General features: G+C 38.8%; 1 protein-coding gene across 3 annotated transcripts; it reads left to right on the plus strand.

Moving 5' to 3' along the window:
• Positions 1–4,000: 4,000 nt before the first annotated feature.
• Positions 4,001–14,578, plus strand: LOC131784516 (protein Wnt-2-like). Of its 3 annotated transcripts, none has more exons than XM_059101327.2 (6): positions 4,001–4,157; positions 7,852–8,012; positions 9,080–9,122; positions 10,756–10,912; positions 11,919–12,184; positions 12,817–14,578. In XM_059101327.2, exons 2-6 carry the CDS (start codon positions 7,933–7,935, stop codon positions 13,288–13,290), a joined length of 1,020 nt encoding a protein of 339 aa, XP_058957310.2. In that variant the 5' UTR covers positions 4,001–4,157; positions 7,852–7,932; the 3' UTR covers positions 13,291–14,578. The 3 variants fall into 3 exon arrangements, with proteins under 3 accessions (XP_058957310.2, XP_066023928.1, XP_058957311.2); XM_066167831.1 differs by lacking the exon at positions 4,001–4,157 and adding an exon at positions 7,027–7,162; XM_059101328.2 differs by lacking the exon at positions 4,001–4,157 and adding an exon at positions 7,672–7,734.

The raw sequence follows: 14,578 nt of genomic DNA on the forward strand, positions 1-14,578 counted from the left end.
AGTATAATCATCACCAGCGAAACAAAATATTGAATGAATAGATCTTTCAGCTGTTGAGCATGCGTAATGAGAGTGTTTACTACCAACTGCTGCAGGCAAAGTGTTTTAACGCTGCATGTAATAAACCACCACCTCAACACCTTTTTGAACCCATCTGTATTTCACAGCGAAGGGGCATTCATGGTTAAAAAAAAAAGGGTTTCTGAGCCATTCATCGGAGGTATCCCTCTCCAGGCGAAAGAACACCACCCTTCTCGTGCATTTGTTTCTTTCCTTTAAACCATTTGTCTGATTACTGGGAGCTTATTGATTACCTAAACAACTGTAGTCTTATTTACTTTATCCACCTCGAAATAACATGATATCTATTACAAATGAGGGAAACCATCAATAATTAGATTTGATGTTTACGCCCTTCACATCTGCTATTTTCCTGAAGAAATATCTTCAATTGCATCTTCGTTAATCTCCTTGGTTTCCCTTTAAGCAATCCCAGCAAATTTGTAAATAAGCGTTCTAACCAATTTTCGTTGAAGACTTTGTTGAAAATTATGTTTTATCACATGGAGATGAGCCTCATCGTTATCTCTCCTTTAATCCCGATAAGCACGGAATGTAGGTGGATCGATTTTTAAAATAACTTCATTCCTTATTGCAATGTTTTGTTGTTTTGATGTCCTGCCTAAGAAGGTAGTTTTTGCAGCATTGAGGAATAGAAATAAATAATTTCGTAAGGAATGAAATTACATGAAATGGCACAAATTTTGCTATCACCACACTATAAGAGAATGTAAAAAAAACTTATTATCTCTCGCACACAAGGGACTTGCCACCTTTGATATTTGAGGGTCCCTATTTCACCCCCATTTCCTATTGTGCCCCCTACCCCACAGTGCTCTCAAAGGTCTTATGATATAAAAGTTTCCTGAGGAGGCTAAAGAGAGAGTGTTACAGTATCCGCAAAAAATACTAGTATGAAGACATGTTGGTTTCTTTCTGAAACAAAGAATATATAATCAAAATTATGAGATGAATAAATCCAATTTTTGTCTTCAGGACTAATAGAGCTCAAAGAGATTTGGAGATTTAAAAGAAGTGTGTTACGTTTTCCTATGTTTGTCTTTTATTCACAAAACAAAACAAAACACAACAGAATACAGGCAAATTAGTCCAAAGTCGTATAATAAACATGCTAAGATCGCCAAATCGATTGCAGTCACCGATGCATTAAATGTCCTAACGCTGCATGTAATAAAAATCTTTTTCAACCCATCTGTAATTTAACTTCCCTAAGTTAGTATGGCTTTCAATATTGACTGCATTCATTTTGGCCTCGACACAAGTAATATTAACAGGCTTTATCAATTATATATTATATCGGAATGAAGTGGGCAAGTTTAGCAAATATAAAACAAAGTCAGGAATGATTAAGCGCGGGTTGTGAGTTGCAGTCACTCGGACGTGGGGGGGGAGGGAAACTTTTTAGAAGCTAGGCTACGATTGTGTTTTTTCGGCATCGAAACTGCCTTTCTAGTGAAAAAAAACCTACTCAACATTATGCTTTTCATAGTCATACCGATTCAAGACACTGAACACAGAAACGATATCTAGAACTGTCCATTGGAGATGTTTAAAATGCTAACCTTCTCTGACGAGTCGACTTATCGCTATTGTAAGACCTACTTGACTTAAGCCCGGATATCTCATTATTTCGTTGAAAATCCAATTTTCCCCACTAGCTGCTACTGTAGAGGTATGATGCAGGAGAAAAACACCCTTTCAGTTCTATTTCCCGCAGCACCGTCGTAGTGGCGAACACCGTGAACTCAGCACAGGGATTTCACAGATTCAATTAATGTTATGCAAAGAGCAGTGGTAACCAAATATTTCCCCATTATTCTTCCTTACAGCCATTCGAGGGTCTGCTTTCATGTATACTATAACTACTTCCGCTAATACCCATGAATTCACTCTTCAGTGCACATTGCGAAGAATCCCCGGATGTGGATGTGGATGTGGATGTGGAACTTACACCAGCAAAGTTAGCTTAAGTGGGTGTGGCGAAAACATCGCGTTCGGTCAAAGAGCGGCTATGCGTATGAAAAAAAATTACGATTGGATGCTTCGACGGTGGTTAATTTTCAAAACTACAATGTAGGAAGGAACAAAGGTAAGTCCCATGCATTAAAAAACTATTTTAAAACATCGTAGAGCATCTTTGAGTTAACGCTGAGTCTTACGAATATTTGAAGATGGGTGATACTTTGCTCATCTGTTCTGCTGACCAACGACCGCAAAACCCTTTTTTCTCTACCCGCAGTTGCATTACAGCAACAAGATCTAGGTAATATATGAGAGATGTACCTGTTGAAACAAGTTCTTTGCATTTTGTGCTAAATCTGGTTATCACGATGTGGGATCCCAGAGAGCGTGACCTTTCTAAATATCATTTGGACTTGAACATTCCTGTTAACAGATTGTCCAAGAAAGCTTAGAGCTGAAAGGAAGATTTGGCGGAGGATTTTCTTTTAACTCCAATACCTGCCAAGTAGAAAACATTGTGGACAATACTCAGGGCGCCATTTGAAGTTGTTTTCCTCAAGGCTAAAATAACAGGCTTTAGCAGTTGGACCCAGTTTTCCTACTCAAACAAAATCTTGTGTATGTCGACTACTCCCCCAGCTGCTTGATACGAAAAGACAGCGAAGGCTTCACTGGAATGCTGGGACGGTCATGCAGGAGGGATATGAGCGATGATAAATGTGAACTATTCACTGCCAAGTGGATGATTTCAAGCAGGTTAAATGCAGGTGTAAGTTTACTTGGTGCTGCAGATTCTAATCAGAGATATGCTCCGAGGAGTATAATTAAACAAGGTTTTCCCTGTAAGCGGCAGATTTACTGGATCTTATCACAGGGGGGTGGTGTGTTCGGAGGATTTTCGCGGGGGGGGGGGGGGTCACCGTGTTTTCAGGGGAACGGAGGGGGGTCATTCGTCATCAGCAGAGTATAAAGAGAGCTCTGAAGACAATCGACCGGTAATTAAATGCTAAAGAGGCGGGGACCGTAAGAATATTATAGAGCCTTATGGGGGGATCAGGTTGATTTGATCGTAACACAACCCCCCTTCCCCCAGGTGATGAATAATAAGTAGTCTCCTAAATCTTATAATGTCAAGTCTATGGAGTGTTTTCGGAATTTATTGGCGTAACAGTATACAAAACAAAATTGTAGACATATTTCACTAAGTCTGTGGCTTACAAGAAAGATTTCCCTCGATGATTCTCACATTCATGGCAAAAGCAAACGAGTGACATGCTTTTATAAGCTCATAAGCTCAAGATACACCAAGATATGATCCCGAAATACCCGAGAATCCCTCTGAAGAATGACGCCTCGCTACAAGAATGGTTATATTTGGAGATAGCAGCCCAAGGTTGGACCACAAGATAGAATGTTGTGAATTGACATTGAGATCATACTCCTGTTTTGAAATTTAAAAAAAGGCATCTGGGAATTCTTCTTTGTTGATGGCATGGCCCAAATGACAATTTGGGCGGAAAATGACCTCGTCATCCACTGATATAATCAAGTATAATCTTTCCGGCTTCTTCCGATAGATCAGCAAGCGATGGCTGCGTGCCCAACTTTTAAGCTGCTCCGCTTGAGCGCACTTGAGAAGTTAGGAAAGAGTTAATCGTTTCTAATTTTTGGGTGTGTCTAAACGCTACCTGTAAATGACCTTGGTGAAAACATAAGCCCGACCGAAATGAGAAATCTAACAACAGAACAGAACTTGAAGAATAAGTTGGAAAAGCCCCTCATTAATTGATTTATACAGATTGTTTATTTAAGTCCGGTTGAAAAGTACAAACAAACAAACAAACAAACAATCAACGACGAAAGTCTTCGAGACATAAAAAATCAAGTAAACTTGTTTGACGTCGGAGTAACAAGAGCTGCTTGGCAGGTGAACCCAATCCTGTTAAACCCTTTAAACCAATAACCGTCAAGAGTAGTGTTACAGATTTTAATGAATGATAACGATATAGTGTCAAGATCAGTCCCGTGTTTGCCATTTTTTAAAAACCCCGAGTACCGGTACGTTCGCTTTAATCAAGCTGAGGGTGATTCTGGTTCGTTTCCGTATGCGCAAGGTAAGAGAAATTGTCCAAAATCACTCTACTGACCTAAGCTGTACTTAAGTTGTTCATTAAAAAAGCAGTGGGAGAAATATCTCGAGAGATTCCGTTGCAAACAATCTACTGTGAAGAATACTTTAACTCATGAAAGATATTCAGAAGTGTTTTTACACGGAGGAGGTGAGTAATACTGCTAGTTCAAAGAAAACAACAGCTGATTTGCGGTGGGAAATTTCGTTTTGCAAAAGGTTTGTACATGTTATTCTGCACGTACGTCACGCAGTGTCACCTCTTGGTGTTCTTGGTGTCTATTCAAAGTTTTTCCTTTCGTCTTCCCCTTAAAACGTGGCAAAATTCACTTGAGGATTTTGTAGGACTTTAACAAGACCACCCCTGTGTTTAAATGTTTTGTCAAGCGTTTCACTGTGTGAAAGAGGGAGAACAAGAGAGAGAGAGAGAGAGTGAGAAAGAAGGTAAAGCAAAGCCAGAGTGAAATCCCGTCCGCCTTTCATCGCGGACCCGACTAGTATGTTAGAGATACGTGAATACATGTTATGCAGAAAGGTTTTGACCTGTGGTTTTGATAATAAGAAGTAATACCTTTTTCGATAGTTGTGAAATTTCTGGCTCCACAAAATGCAGTAAAAAAAACTCATGACTCGTGCAAAAGGCAAGTAAGCTCACACTTAATTACTGCTACGTAAATTGTAACGTTGAATGACTGCTTGGTGTCATAAGCGATCTTTAATTTCTGGACTGTTTTTTTAGGCTATAATGATCTTTATAGCGTAATTTATTTATCTCTGCATGTGCTTAGCCGCAAATCCGGAAACTATAGCGAGGGGAGATGTTTCATACTTTTTCTTTTCTTTCTCTGTTCATCAACCAGTCCCCACTAAGAGCACCCACGTATAATTGATTATAAGAAGTACCCTCCTCTCCCTAGGGGGCGAAAAAGTGCCAAAACAAAACGCGCCGTCTGTGAAGGAACTAATTCTCTCAACAAAATGCTATGTAACAATGATTTAACCCTTGGCTGGCTCTCTCAGACGAGTTCAAACGCGTGCGGATAAAGTTGGCTTCGACCTTTAGACGTGACGCAAGTGAGCTAAAAAAATTTGACACGCGAATAGACTACTCTCTACTTCGTGAAAATGCCCACGTACCGATGGGTTGCTCCTTCACGGGCCCGGAGTAGGGAGCTGATTTGGCAAGTGGAAGGTCGAATGCTCGTAGATAGAATCTATTTTTGCAATTGCAACGATCATTTCATTCACTGATTCCTTTTCAATAGTTTTCAAGGAAATATGCCACATTCAGATTGCGAAGTTGAACTTGAAATCATGTTAGATTTTTCACTGGCGCTATGCATGTAAAAAGACACCTTTCTTTCGCCCAATTCCAGATTAAAACAGACCCTCCGCGGTGATCAATTCTGTTTCGTGACAATTAGCAGCACTGAAATATTAATCCTTCATCTTTACAAAAGTCTATAGTCAACATGTAAGTCATAAGGGGACCAAGCTGAATTAAGAGAGACTGAAAATATACAGAACTTTTTCTTGTCATGAGGTAATCGGACAAAATCTCAAAAAAATTATTTTCTCTCACCAGGCACACTGACAAAAACATGTTTACTAGGACTGTAATGTATCTCTTCTTGCTTACTTCAATCATGACTTATAGACGTTAAGTTTCAGCCACGGTAATCCGTTCGCAGTAAAGTTCGTGAATGCCAATCTGCGTTGATCCTGCCGCCGTGCAGAGGAGAACATCACTCTCTAGATCACCGCAGCTTAGTTAAAAAAATAGTGGACAATTTCAAATTTATTCCATTTTAAAGTAAATGGCATTTTCTAACAATATGTGAAATCACTCACGAATCACGTGCATACAACAAGATTAAAATAATTTGAGTATTTTTTATTTATTTCAGTTTAAGCCGGTTATTATTTGTCTAAAAATGTTAATGACTGACAGAAAGAAAACAGAAGTTGTACTAATTATCACACAAGTGAGGTCATCAGTTGCAGTGAAAATTTAAGCCGTGTACTGAAGTATAAGACTCTTTTCCATTGTTGAATTACAAGATTTTTGGGTATAAAAAACTGTAACAAAAAAAATTAATTAATAAACACGTTGCGTAACGATGAACAGTTCACTACTTATCTACCAAACTTACGGTACATATCTTGACTTAACACAGGAACGATACTTACGCTACTCAACATGTGTACAATAATTTCATTCCTAAAGTTACAACACTCAAACGAATTTTAATACCCTTAAAGTAAAGGACACTGTTCGATTAAGTATAGTGACCGTTTTTTTAGGTACGCACGGATTATTGCCACCACAGAATATTCATTTCATCCCTTGCAAATTCCAACAATCCAAAGGCGCCAGACATGTTTACTACACCACAAGATATTAAAGTAAAAATGTTTCGTTCACACAGAGAAGAAAATAGACAAAGATATGTTAAAAAAAAAGGAACTATGTTAAGTTGTCAATGAGTCATACTTAATCAGAAAAGTTACATTTCCAAGGCCATCTCAGAAATCTTCGTTGCGGATTACTTGGAATCCTGATTGTTGACCATTTGCCATAAAGCAAGGAGATTTTTCTCCGAGTGTTTAATAGTGTTATTTGCCAAATTTAATCATATACCGGAAATCTTTCTAGTTTTAGACAACAGAAACTTTTTTCCACAAATCTGAAAGCACTCTTCAGATCAGGATATTCTCTATCTGTAGTGTTCACGTGCACAGAGCAACTGAAATCGGTCACGTTTTTTACTAATGCGGAAAGAAAATAGAATATCGCGCCGAGATTGGTTGAAATATGGATCCGGATTAGAGAAATCTTCCAACGCGGTAAACCAGATACACACGTAATTACTGATGAATAGTGACCTTGCAAGCTACTGAAAGATTTGCTGAAACTCTACCTAACACTTGGCGATTATTTAAATGCACTGGGATGCCCATTGCTAATGAGGCTCTCAAAAGAAATGCGGAGTAAGTCTAAAGTGAATTTCCCATCGAGGCTCAATTTTCAGAGCTGTGTCATCCAAATTTGGTCATTTCCGACATTCATACACAAAAGGGTCGAACGCGTTTAGCATATGTTCTATTCCATCTCGATCTTACACCACTAATAGCTTTCAAATTAATCCTTTACCACTTTACGTTCGTTTGAGTAAAATCACTGCGATTTATTACGATGAAAAAGAAACCAAATTAATCTGGCTTGTTATGCATCTATTTTAAGCAGGAAAATACGAGACGATCCTTAATGAAAGGTAGCACGTAAGTCTTTTCCAGAAGACAGATTCTAATGAGCATGCGTAACATGATCTCTTGCCCACCACGTCCATTGAAGAAATTCTCTCCTCTCAAGTGAGTGGGTATTTTCAAATTAATTGGTTTTGTGTGGACCTAAGGTTAAGTAATCTTCACAGTCCTTTCATACAGTCGATAATCCAAATACTTTGAACAATAGGTCTAACAGAAATATAAACCTCTCAATTATATTTCAGAGAGGCATATATTAAGCGTTAATGTTAGTGAGCCCTGATCGACCTGATCAGGTGAGAAAACTCTCTTGTTTTACAAATACGAGGCCAATATATCATTGACTATTCTGGTAGTCTCCGGAAACTACGTTGTGATTCAATAATGGATTAATTCTGTTTATCTCTTTAAAGCTTTGGTACGGGGAAACAACGAAGGCATTTATCCATGACCCCAAATCTTCAAGTGCTGCGCGAGTCTTATAAACAGGGATAATGGCTTCGAAACTGCTAGGTCTGTGTTCGGTGATTCTGGCTGCGATAGTGGTCAGCGCGGAGACTGAATACGGCTCACGGTAAGTTGACTTTAAAACGCACTTGTTCTTTTTTGTATGCTCTGTTGACTTAGTCTCTTTTAAGAAAGCTAGTAGCTTCTAATGGTTGCTGCAAGAGAGAACATTGTAAGCTGCGTATTACGCGCTAAACAAGTACGTGACCTTCGCCTCAGAACTCTTTTCTTGCAATTAGGTTTCCCTAAGCTAAGAACCATGGCACAAGTTTGTTAGCCTATCCAGGGCTTGCTGTGGATGAGATAAATTTGCTAACAGGCCTGCAATTTCTTCTGTTTTCTGAACTAAATCGACGATTTCATATGATGGGTAAATTCCTACTGGGAGTGATAGCTTGTCTACTAAATCAAAGACGTTCAAGGGAAATTCCCTGCCTCTCATTTTTATTGGACAAAGAAACGTTTGGTTGGAAAACACAGGACCAATGAGCTATCTGTTTCGATAAATTTGCACGAGAGAAGACTCTTTTTTCTTAACTTTTTTCCCTCAGTGTTTTTGCCTAACACATATTTGTTAAGCTCTATATCCTACATTATCCAGTCCTATAGAGTTACGGCTCAGCTAGTTTTGACGATAATTGTTGTCTTCTGTGTCAAGCTCACAGTTTGTTTTGTTATCTTTACTAAAAAAAATTGCATTCATAACAAGAAACACCCGTCCACAAACAGGATTTAAAGTTGTAAATTAGATTTTAAAATCTGTTGACACGTACGTGTTTTTGGAAGCTGAATTGCTGAAATTTGTCCCATTCCACTTAATTTGGGCGCTCACTACCCGGTGCATCATTTCCGAAAGAAAATAACTTGTCATCTACGTGAGTACAAAAATAATCCTGGCGTTAATGACACACAGGGGGCGTGTAAATCATCATAAATACACTAAAACCATCGAGCACTGACTCAGGATCCCAACACTTAAAAGCTAAACCAAATCCAATTACAAAGTTAAATTTTTGAACTGAAAAATTATTTTTATGCCTTCACTTGTTAGTCAGCCTCTTGAATCTAATGATGGTTATGTTGCAGCCTTTGATTAAACTCTGATTTATTTCTCTTTGTCTTTTTTATTCACAGATACAAAAACAGCATAGTAGAGTTGAATTTTCTTCAAGAAAAGGTGTGTGTTTTGCTTCAGGATTTTTTTACATTTTGGTAAATTTTTTCCCTCAAAATCTCAGATATTTTTTCTTTGGATATACTTCGTTCCCAAAATATGGGATATCTTTTTAGTTATATCAAATGGCCGGGTGTTATTGTAGATGTTTCTAGATTAGATTCAAGTTAATCCGATATTCTTTTTCATTAAGTTTTACTTATAGAGATAATTATCTTTCTTCATCATTACTTTTCTCCGACCTCTTCCATGGTCTTCATAGTGACTGCGCGATTTTCCCGACAGCGCAAGCAACCGTGATTTGATGAGGAGGCTGAATATATCCTAACTGACTGCTGGTCTAATCATGTGCTTTTCTAGTATAATCTTTCATAAAACTGATTAAACTTCAAACCCCCCAAAATGTATTCAAGCGGCTAAGTAAGCAACCGCCATATCATTTCTGTTTGTTACGCAACGAAAAACGTTTATATCATGTTGTTTCTCACGATCGGGATGTTTTTCTCCTTGTTATGTAAAACTGTCAAAATTCCCGTCGAATTATTCGATAAGGTCTTCAAATTAATATTCCCCGCCTTCGGAAATGAGGGTCAAGTACCTAGAAAAAAATTCTGAGTGTTGTGCCAGTGTATTCCATTGAAATGGTTTCAGCTGGTGTTACCTTTCACTATATGGTGCTCGTCTACCAGCTAAATTGACGAAACAAATCAAACGTGTTGCTTAGTCAATGAAAATCATTTGTTCGGGCAACTTTCCCTTCCGAGTTCAGCGCATCTTCAAGCCACATTAATGGGAGGTTAAAACATTAAGATCATCCGGGATTTCTTAAAGAGTTTTTTAATTCGGTTACTTTTATCTACGTCACATTTTATTGTTGGCCAGATTTAAGATATCACAGTGATAAAGTTCAGCCAACTTGTGAAGTCTAAGTTTTGACAACTTTTTAAAGGTTTCTTGACACCTTGCTTGTTTTCATAGCCCCACAGGGAACCTAGGTCCATTTTCTTTACTTTTTTCTATTTATCAGTATCATTTGAACACGCATATGGTGCGCTTAAACGTACAGGGGTCCATAAGTATCTTAAGCTGCTAATCGAGATTAAACCCACCTCGGTTAAACCGTTAATGTTTCTTAACCGCTGATTTCAGTAAAGTGATAAAGGGTAACTGTACGGAAAAGATAATAGCTGTTTCAAAACCACATCAAAGTTAAAAGGGCCGACTAATTCAGCTTTGTATCAGTTAATACTATTTTACTAAATCGACCAAAATTAGATTTTAAGAGGCGTTAACAATGCAACCAAGACTTTTATCGTAACCAGAGTTGATGTTTTCGAGTTTACTAAGCTATTTTTAGAAAAGGATCTTGTTAAAAAAAGGCGAGAGAGAATGAATTTAGAGGTTAGAAGATGCAATCGCAACTATTTCACAATAGAACTTAACCATAAAGAAAAGAGAAGATAATTAAAAATTGGTTCATGCTTGGTGTGTAACATGGACTGATCTAGTAACAGATGCACGCGGAAAATTAATGCACGAGAAAAGCGTGCTCGAGCTTGCATGCTGTTAGAACGATTCACCAGTCATTTTCGAAAGGTATCACTAATTCACTTAAAATTTTTTAATTCTTTTTTAGACCTATCCAAATCTTACAAGCATCATTAAAGCAGGAGGATATCGTGCCATGGGAGAATGTCGAAAGTTATTCAAGAACGAGATTTGGAATTGTACCATTGATAACAGACACATGATTAAGGAGTTACCCAGTTTTGTTAAACCAACCGTTCCTTATGGTAAGTGTATTCCGTGACTTAAACCTTATCTTTTGAAGCCCTTTGAAAAATTACGTCAGAAAAGTCAGTTTTACCCCAAGCCACGCTATGAAGATGCTAAGTGGTGAATTTCGAGAAGGAAGTATCCATTCCAAAAAGTTTCATTTAACTCTCTAACTCCCAAGATCTGATAAGTAATACTCCTTACTATCTGCCATACAATTCTTGTGATGTTAGCAGGGAGAATTTTATATTGGATCAACTTTTAATCCCGTAATTGATATTTTTCTTTATTCCCATCACTTGCCTGCTTGATATTGTATTGATATTGTAAGGAGAAACTCTGTCTTGGTCACTCATGGGAGTTATAAGGGTTAAAAAACATATATATGTGCCCACGTGAAAACATCACTAGCCTACGGACAGGCCCTTATATTAGCACTGCGGGTCGCGTGTTTCTTCGCCGGCGGGAAGATTAAGGACAACCCCGCAAACCTCTCACCGGCCCGCACTGCTCAAGGCTTCATGCCTTCCCGCAGGCGAAGAAATGCTCCTGTCGAAGCGCTAGTAATGAGGGTGTGAGAATGGTGTAGTGTAGTGTAAAAGAATAAATTAACTTGCAAATACCTCGTGGCTTTTTATCTCTAGGCACTGGGACATTTATTTCATGCCTCACCATTTGATAATACAGATTTACTTTCTGGAAAAACACAAGATTCATTCCCCGATATTCTCTCCTTCAATAAGCACGTGCGCTATGATTGGTCCATTTAAGGGTTATATTTCACTGTACGGCAAGCTTAGTTCAAAATTTTGTTTAAATTGTAATCTTCTTCCTCCATCTTAACCCAGAAATATAATAAATATCTTACTAACCTCGTTTACTCGGTCCCTACAGTAAGTTACAGGATGTGTTTTTTTTCCGCTGGGATGTAAGGCCTAAGCGCGAATCTTGCGGGTCAAGTATTCGTGCGGAAAAATCGAGGTTAGCAAGGGGTATCAGTTCATTTTTGCCATTTTATTGTAGCTACACGGGAGATTGCATTCATCATCTCCATCAGTACAGCCGCTGTTATAAATGAGGTCGCCCAACAGTGCCAACGTAGCAGAATACCCGGATGTAGCTGCGATCTGAAGAAAGAAGATAATGGGAACGAAGACTTTCAATGGGGCGGTTGTGGTGACAACGTCAAGTTCGGAGAGAAGGAGGCAAGGCGTTTCATTAACGTCTTCATGAATGGAAACAATGCTCGGAAAGCTTTTCACTTCCACAACTCTGAAGTCGGAAGAAAGGTAACGTTACCTGCTTTGCTTATGTCAGGTTCATTAACCCTTTAACCCCTAAGAGTGACCAGCTTCAAATTTCTCCTTACCATATCACCACTGATTCACTCATTAAGTTACGAGAATAGGGGAAATGATCACCAACTAAAGCAGTTCTTGATGGTAAACAAATTCTCCTTGTCAGCACCTAAGGAAATGCAGGAAGAACAGTATGGAAAATGCGAATACTAATGTTTGGGTGTTAAGGGTTAAACCCGCTACACAGTGTCTTTTCTCAGAGCCTTGGTTGAGTTTCCTGCACGACTCTCATAAGCTAGACTGGGGATTTTGAAACCCTGACCCCTGATCATAAAATTTTTTCGCCGAAAAGCTCGTTATTTTATTACGAAACAGCGGTCCTTGCTTGAATTTTAGAGACCGGTCATTATTCATCGCTTAGGGAGGGATGGGAGGATTTCTCGCGTAAAATTTAGTGTGGAATTTCCTTGTCAGGTGTTGAACTATTTCATAGCAGCGTTAGCCCTTCCGCAAATAATTGTGTTTTCCATAATAACAACCTGTAATTCATTTAATTATCTTAATGATTCAAGTGTTGAAATGTTACTTTCCTTTGCAACATGAACCGACTTTTCCTTTGTTAGGTTGTTCGATTGAGTCGAAAGAAAGTGTGTAAATGCAACGGACTTTCAGGAAGTTGTACCGCAAAGATTTGTTGGAGGCAAATGGAGCCATTTGAGGTCATTGGGAAGAAGTTGAAATTAAAATACAAAAGTGCTTTGCGAGTGTGGTACGCGAATAATAAGCTTCACGAGCGAGGCAAAAACAAATTGACAGCGGAAAAGAGAGAGAAAAAACTTGTTTACCTCGACCCTTCGCCGGATTACTGCGTATTTAACAAAACGCTGGGCTCCCCTGGAATGTTGGGAAGAATATGTCGGAGTGATGAAGGCACCACCGTGAAAAAGTGTCGCTCTCTTTGTAACGCTTGCAAATTGAAACACCATACAGTCCAGGTGGTTAAGGAAGATAAATGCCGCTGCAGGTTTGTGTGGTGTTGCAACGTGGAATGCGATACTTGCACAAGCAAATATCATGCAACCACCTGTGTTGCGTAAGACGGACATGTATTGTCTGTTAAGTTAAACATCATGAAACGTTTCTCGACGTGACGAGATGCAAGGACTGAACAATGGCTGGAATTAAGAGAGTCACTTTGGGAAAAGGAAAAATAAATAAACGAAACTGCATATATTATTAAAAATACCTTGGATCTCATGCGTTCAAGTAGCAACTGCAAGAAAAGTAAAGGCCAAACCCGTATACATTACTTTAAGACTGCTACTCATATAAATATATCACTAATTTCCTCTTATATTGCTTTTCTTAACAGTACTAGTATTTTTGGTTAAAACGAAAAAATTGGGAGTTGAAACATTTCGGGATAATATTTGCTATGCGAAAAGTCGTGTTATATCCTCGCTCCATTCATTAGGCCTAGTTAGTCTTTAGAACCCATTTCCAGATGTCCCTTTCTGGGAAAAGTGACGTTATTAGTGATCGAGCTCTTCTACGTATCATGTAACACTTATTTCTAGGCTTCATAGCCTGTGAGCAGGTCCTCATCATCAGCACCTGGGAACGAGCCTTGAAGTGTGAGGTCTTGAGAAATGTGAGCCGGTGAGAGGACTGCAAGGGGGTCTGGCGCTGATAATTGTTAGTGCCAGGCTCTAGAAAACCACTCCCCGACTCGTCTCAAATCTTCCCGCAGGCGGAGAGACGCGTGTTCTGTGGCGCCACTGATAATGATGGCCTATACGCAGACTAGAGGCTCCATATTGTTTCTAACAAGAAAAATAGACACATGTACAGTTAGGAAAGAGGTATTGGAAAGTGTGAAGCATTGTTGGGCGTGATTGAAAAGAGATGGGTTTTTGGTGTTGCCAAGAATGAATATTTCAGAAACATCGCTGGTGGTGGGCGGAAAGAACAGAAGCATTTCAAAAAACAATGAAATAGCCAGCGTTATTTGTATGAGAGCTCGCACCGAAGTGGGTGGGCTGAGGCTATTTCATTCCCAACATTTCTTTTTGAAGTTTGAATCAACTCATCTACTATTTTGGAGCGAACGCGAAATGTAGACGTTAATTTGAAAAAACAACAACCGTAACAACAAAAGGCGGATGATGAAATAAAAAAGGTTTGCGGTTCAGCACAGTATTATGGCTCATCTGACATCTCCTAAAAGCTTATATTGTACTTAGTATACGTAATCGCATATTTGCTCGAAAAAATAAGGTTGCGAGTTTCAGAAGATGTGAAAAATGACAGTCACACCTTTAAGAACCAATAAAATTCAAATGAATTTGCCAAAACTTCATTAAAGATACCTTCTCTCTGAGCCAA

This window comes from Pocillopora verrucosa, chromosome 5 (genome assembly GCF_036669915.1).
Source record: "Pocillopora verrucosa isolate sample1 chromosome 5, ASM3666991v2, whole genome shotgun sequence".
Lineage (NCBI taxonomy): Eukaryota > Metazoa > Cnidaria > Anthozoa > Scleractinia > Pocilloporidae > Pocillopora > Pocillopora verrucosa.

Bases quoted from the DNA above. Each gene is read 5' to 3' on its own strand.
- LOC131784516 (XM_059101327.2), top strand. From the start codon at position 7,933: ATGGCTTCGAAACTGCTAGGTCTGTGTTCGGTGATTCTGGCTGCGATA. The intron at 9,123-10,755 runs GTGTGTGTTTTG...ATTCTTTTTTAG, and splicing joins TGAATTTTCTTCAAGAAAAG to ACCTATCCAAATCTTACAAG. The intron at 10,913-11,918 runs GTAAGTGTATTC...ATTTTATTGTAG, and splicing joins TAAACCAACCGTTCCTTATG to CTACACGGGAGATTGCATTC.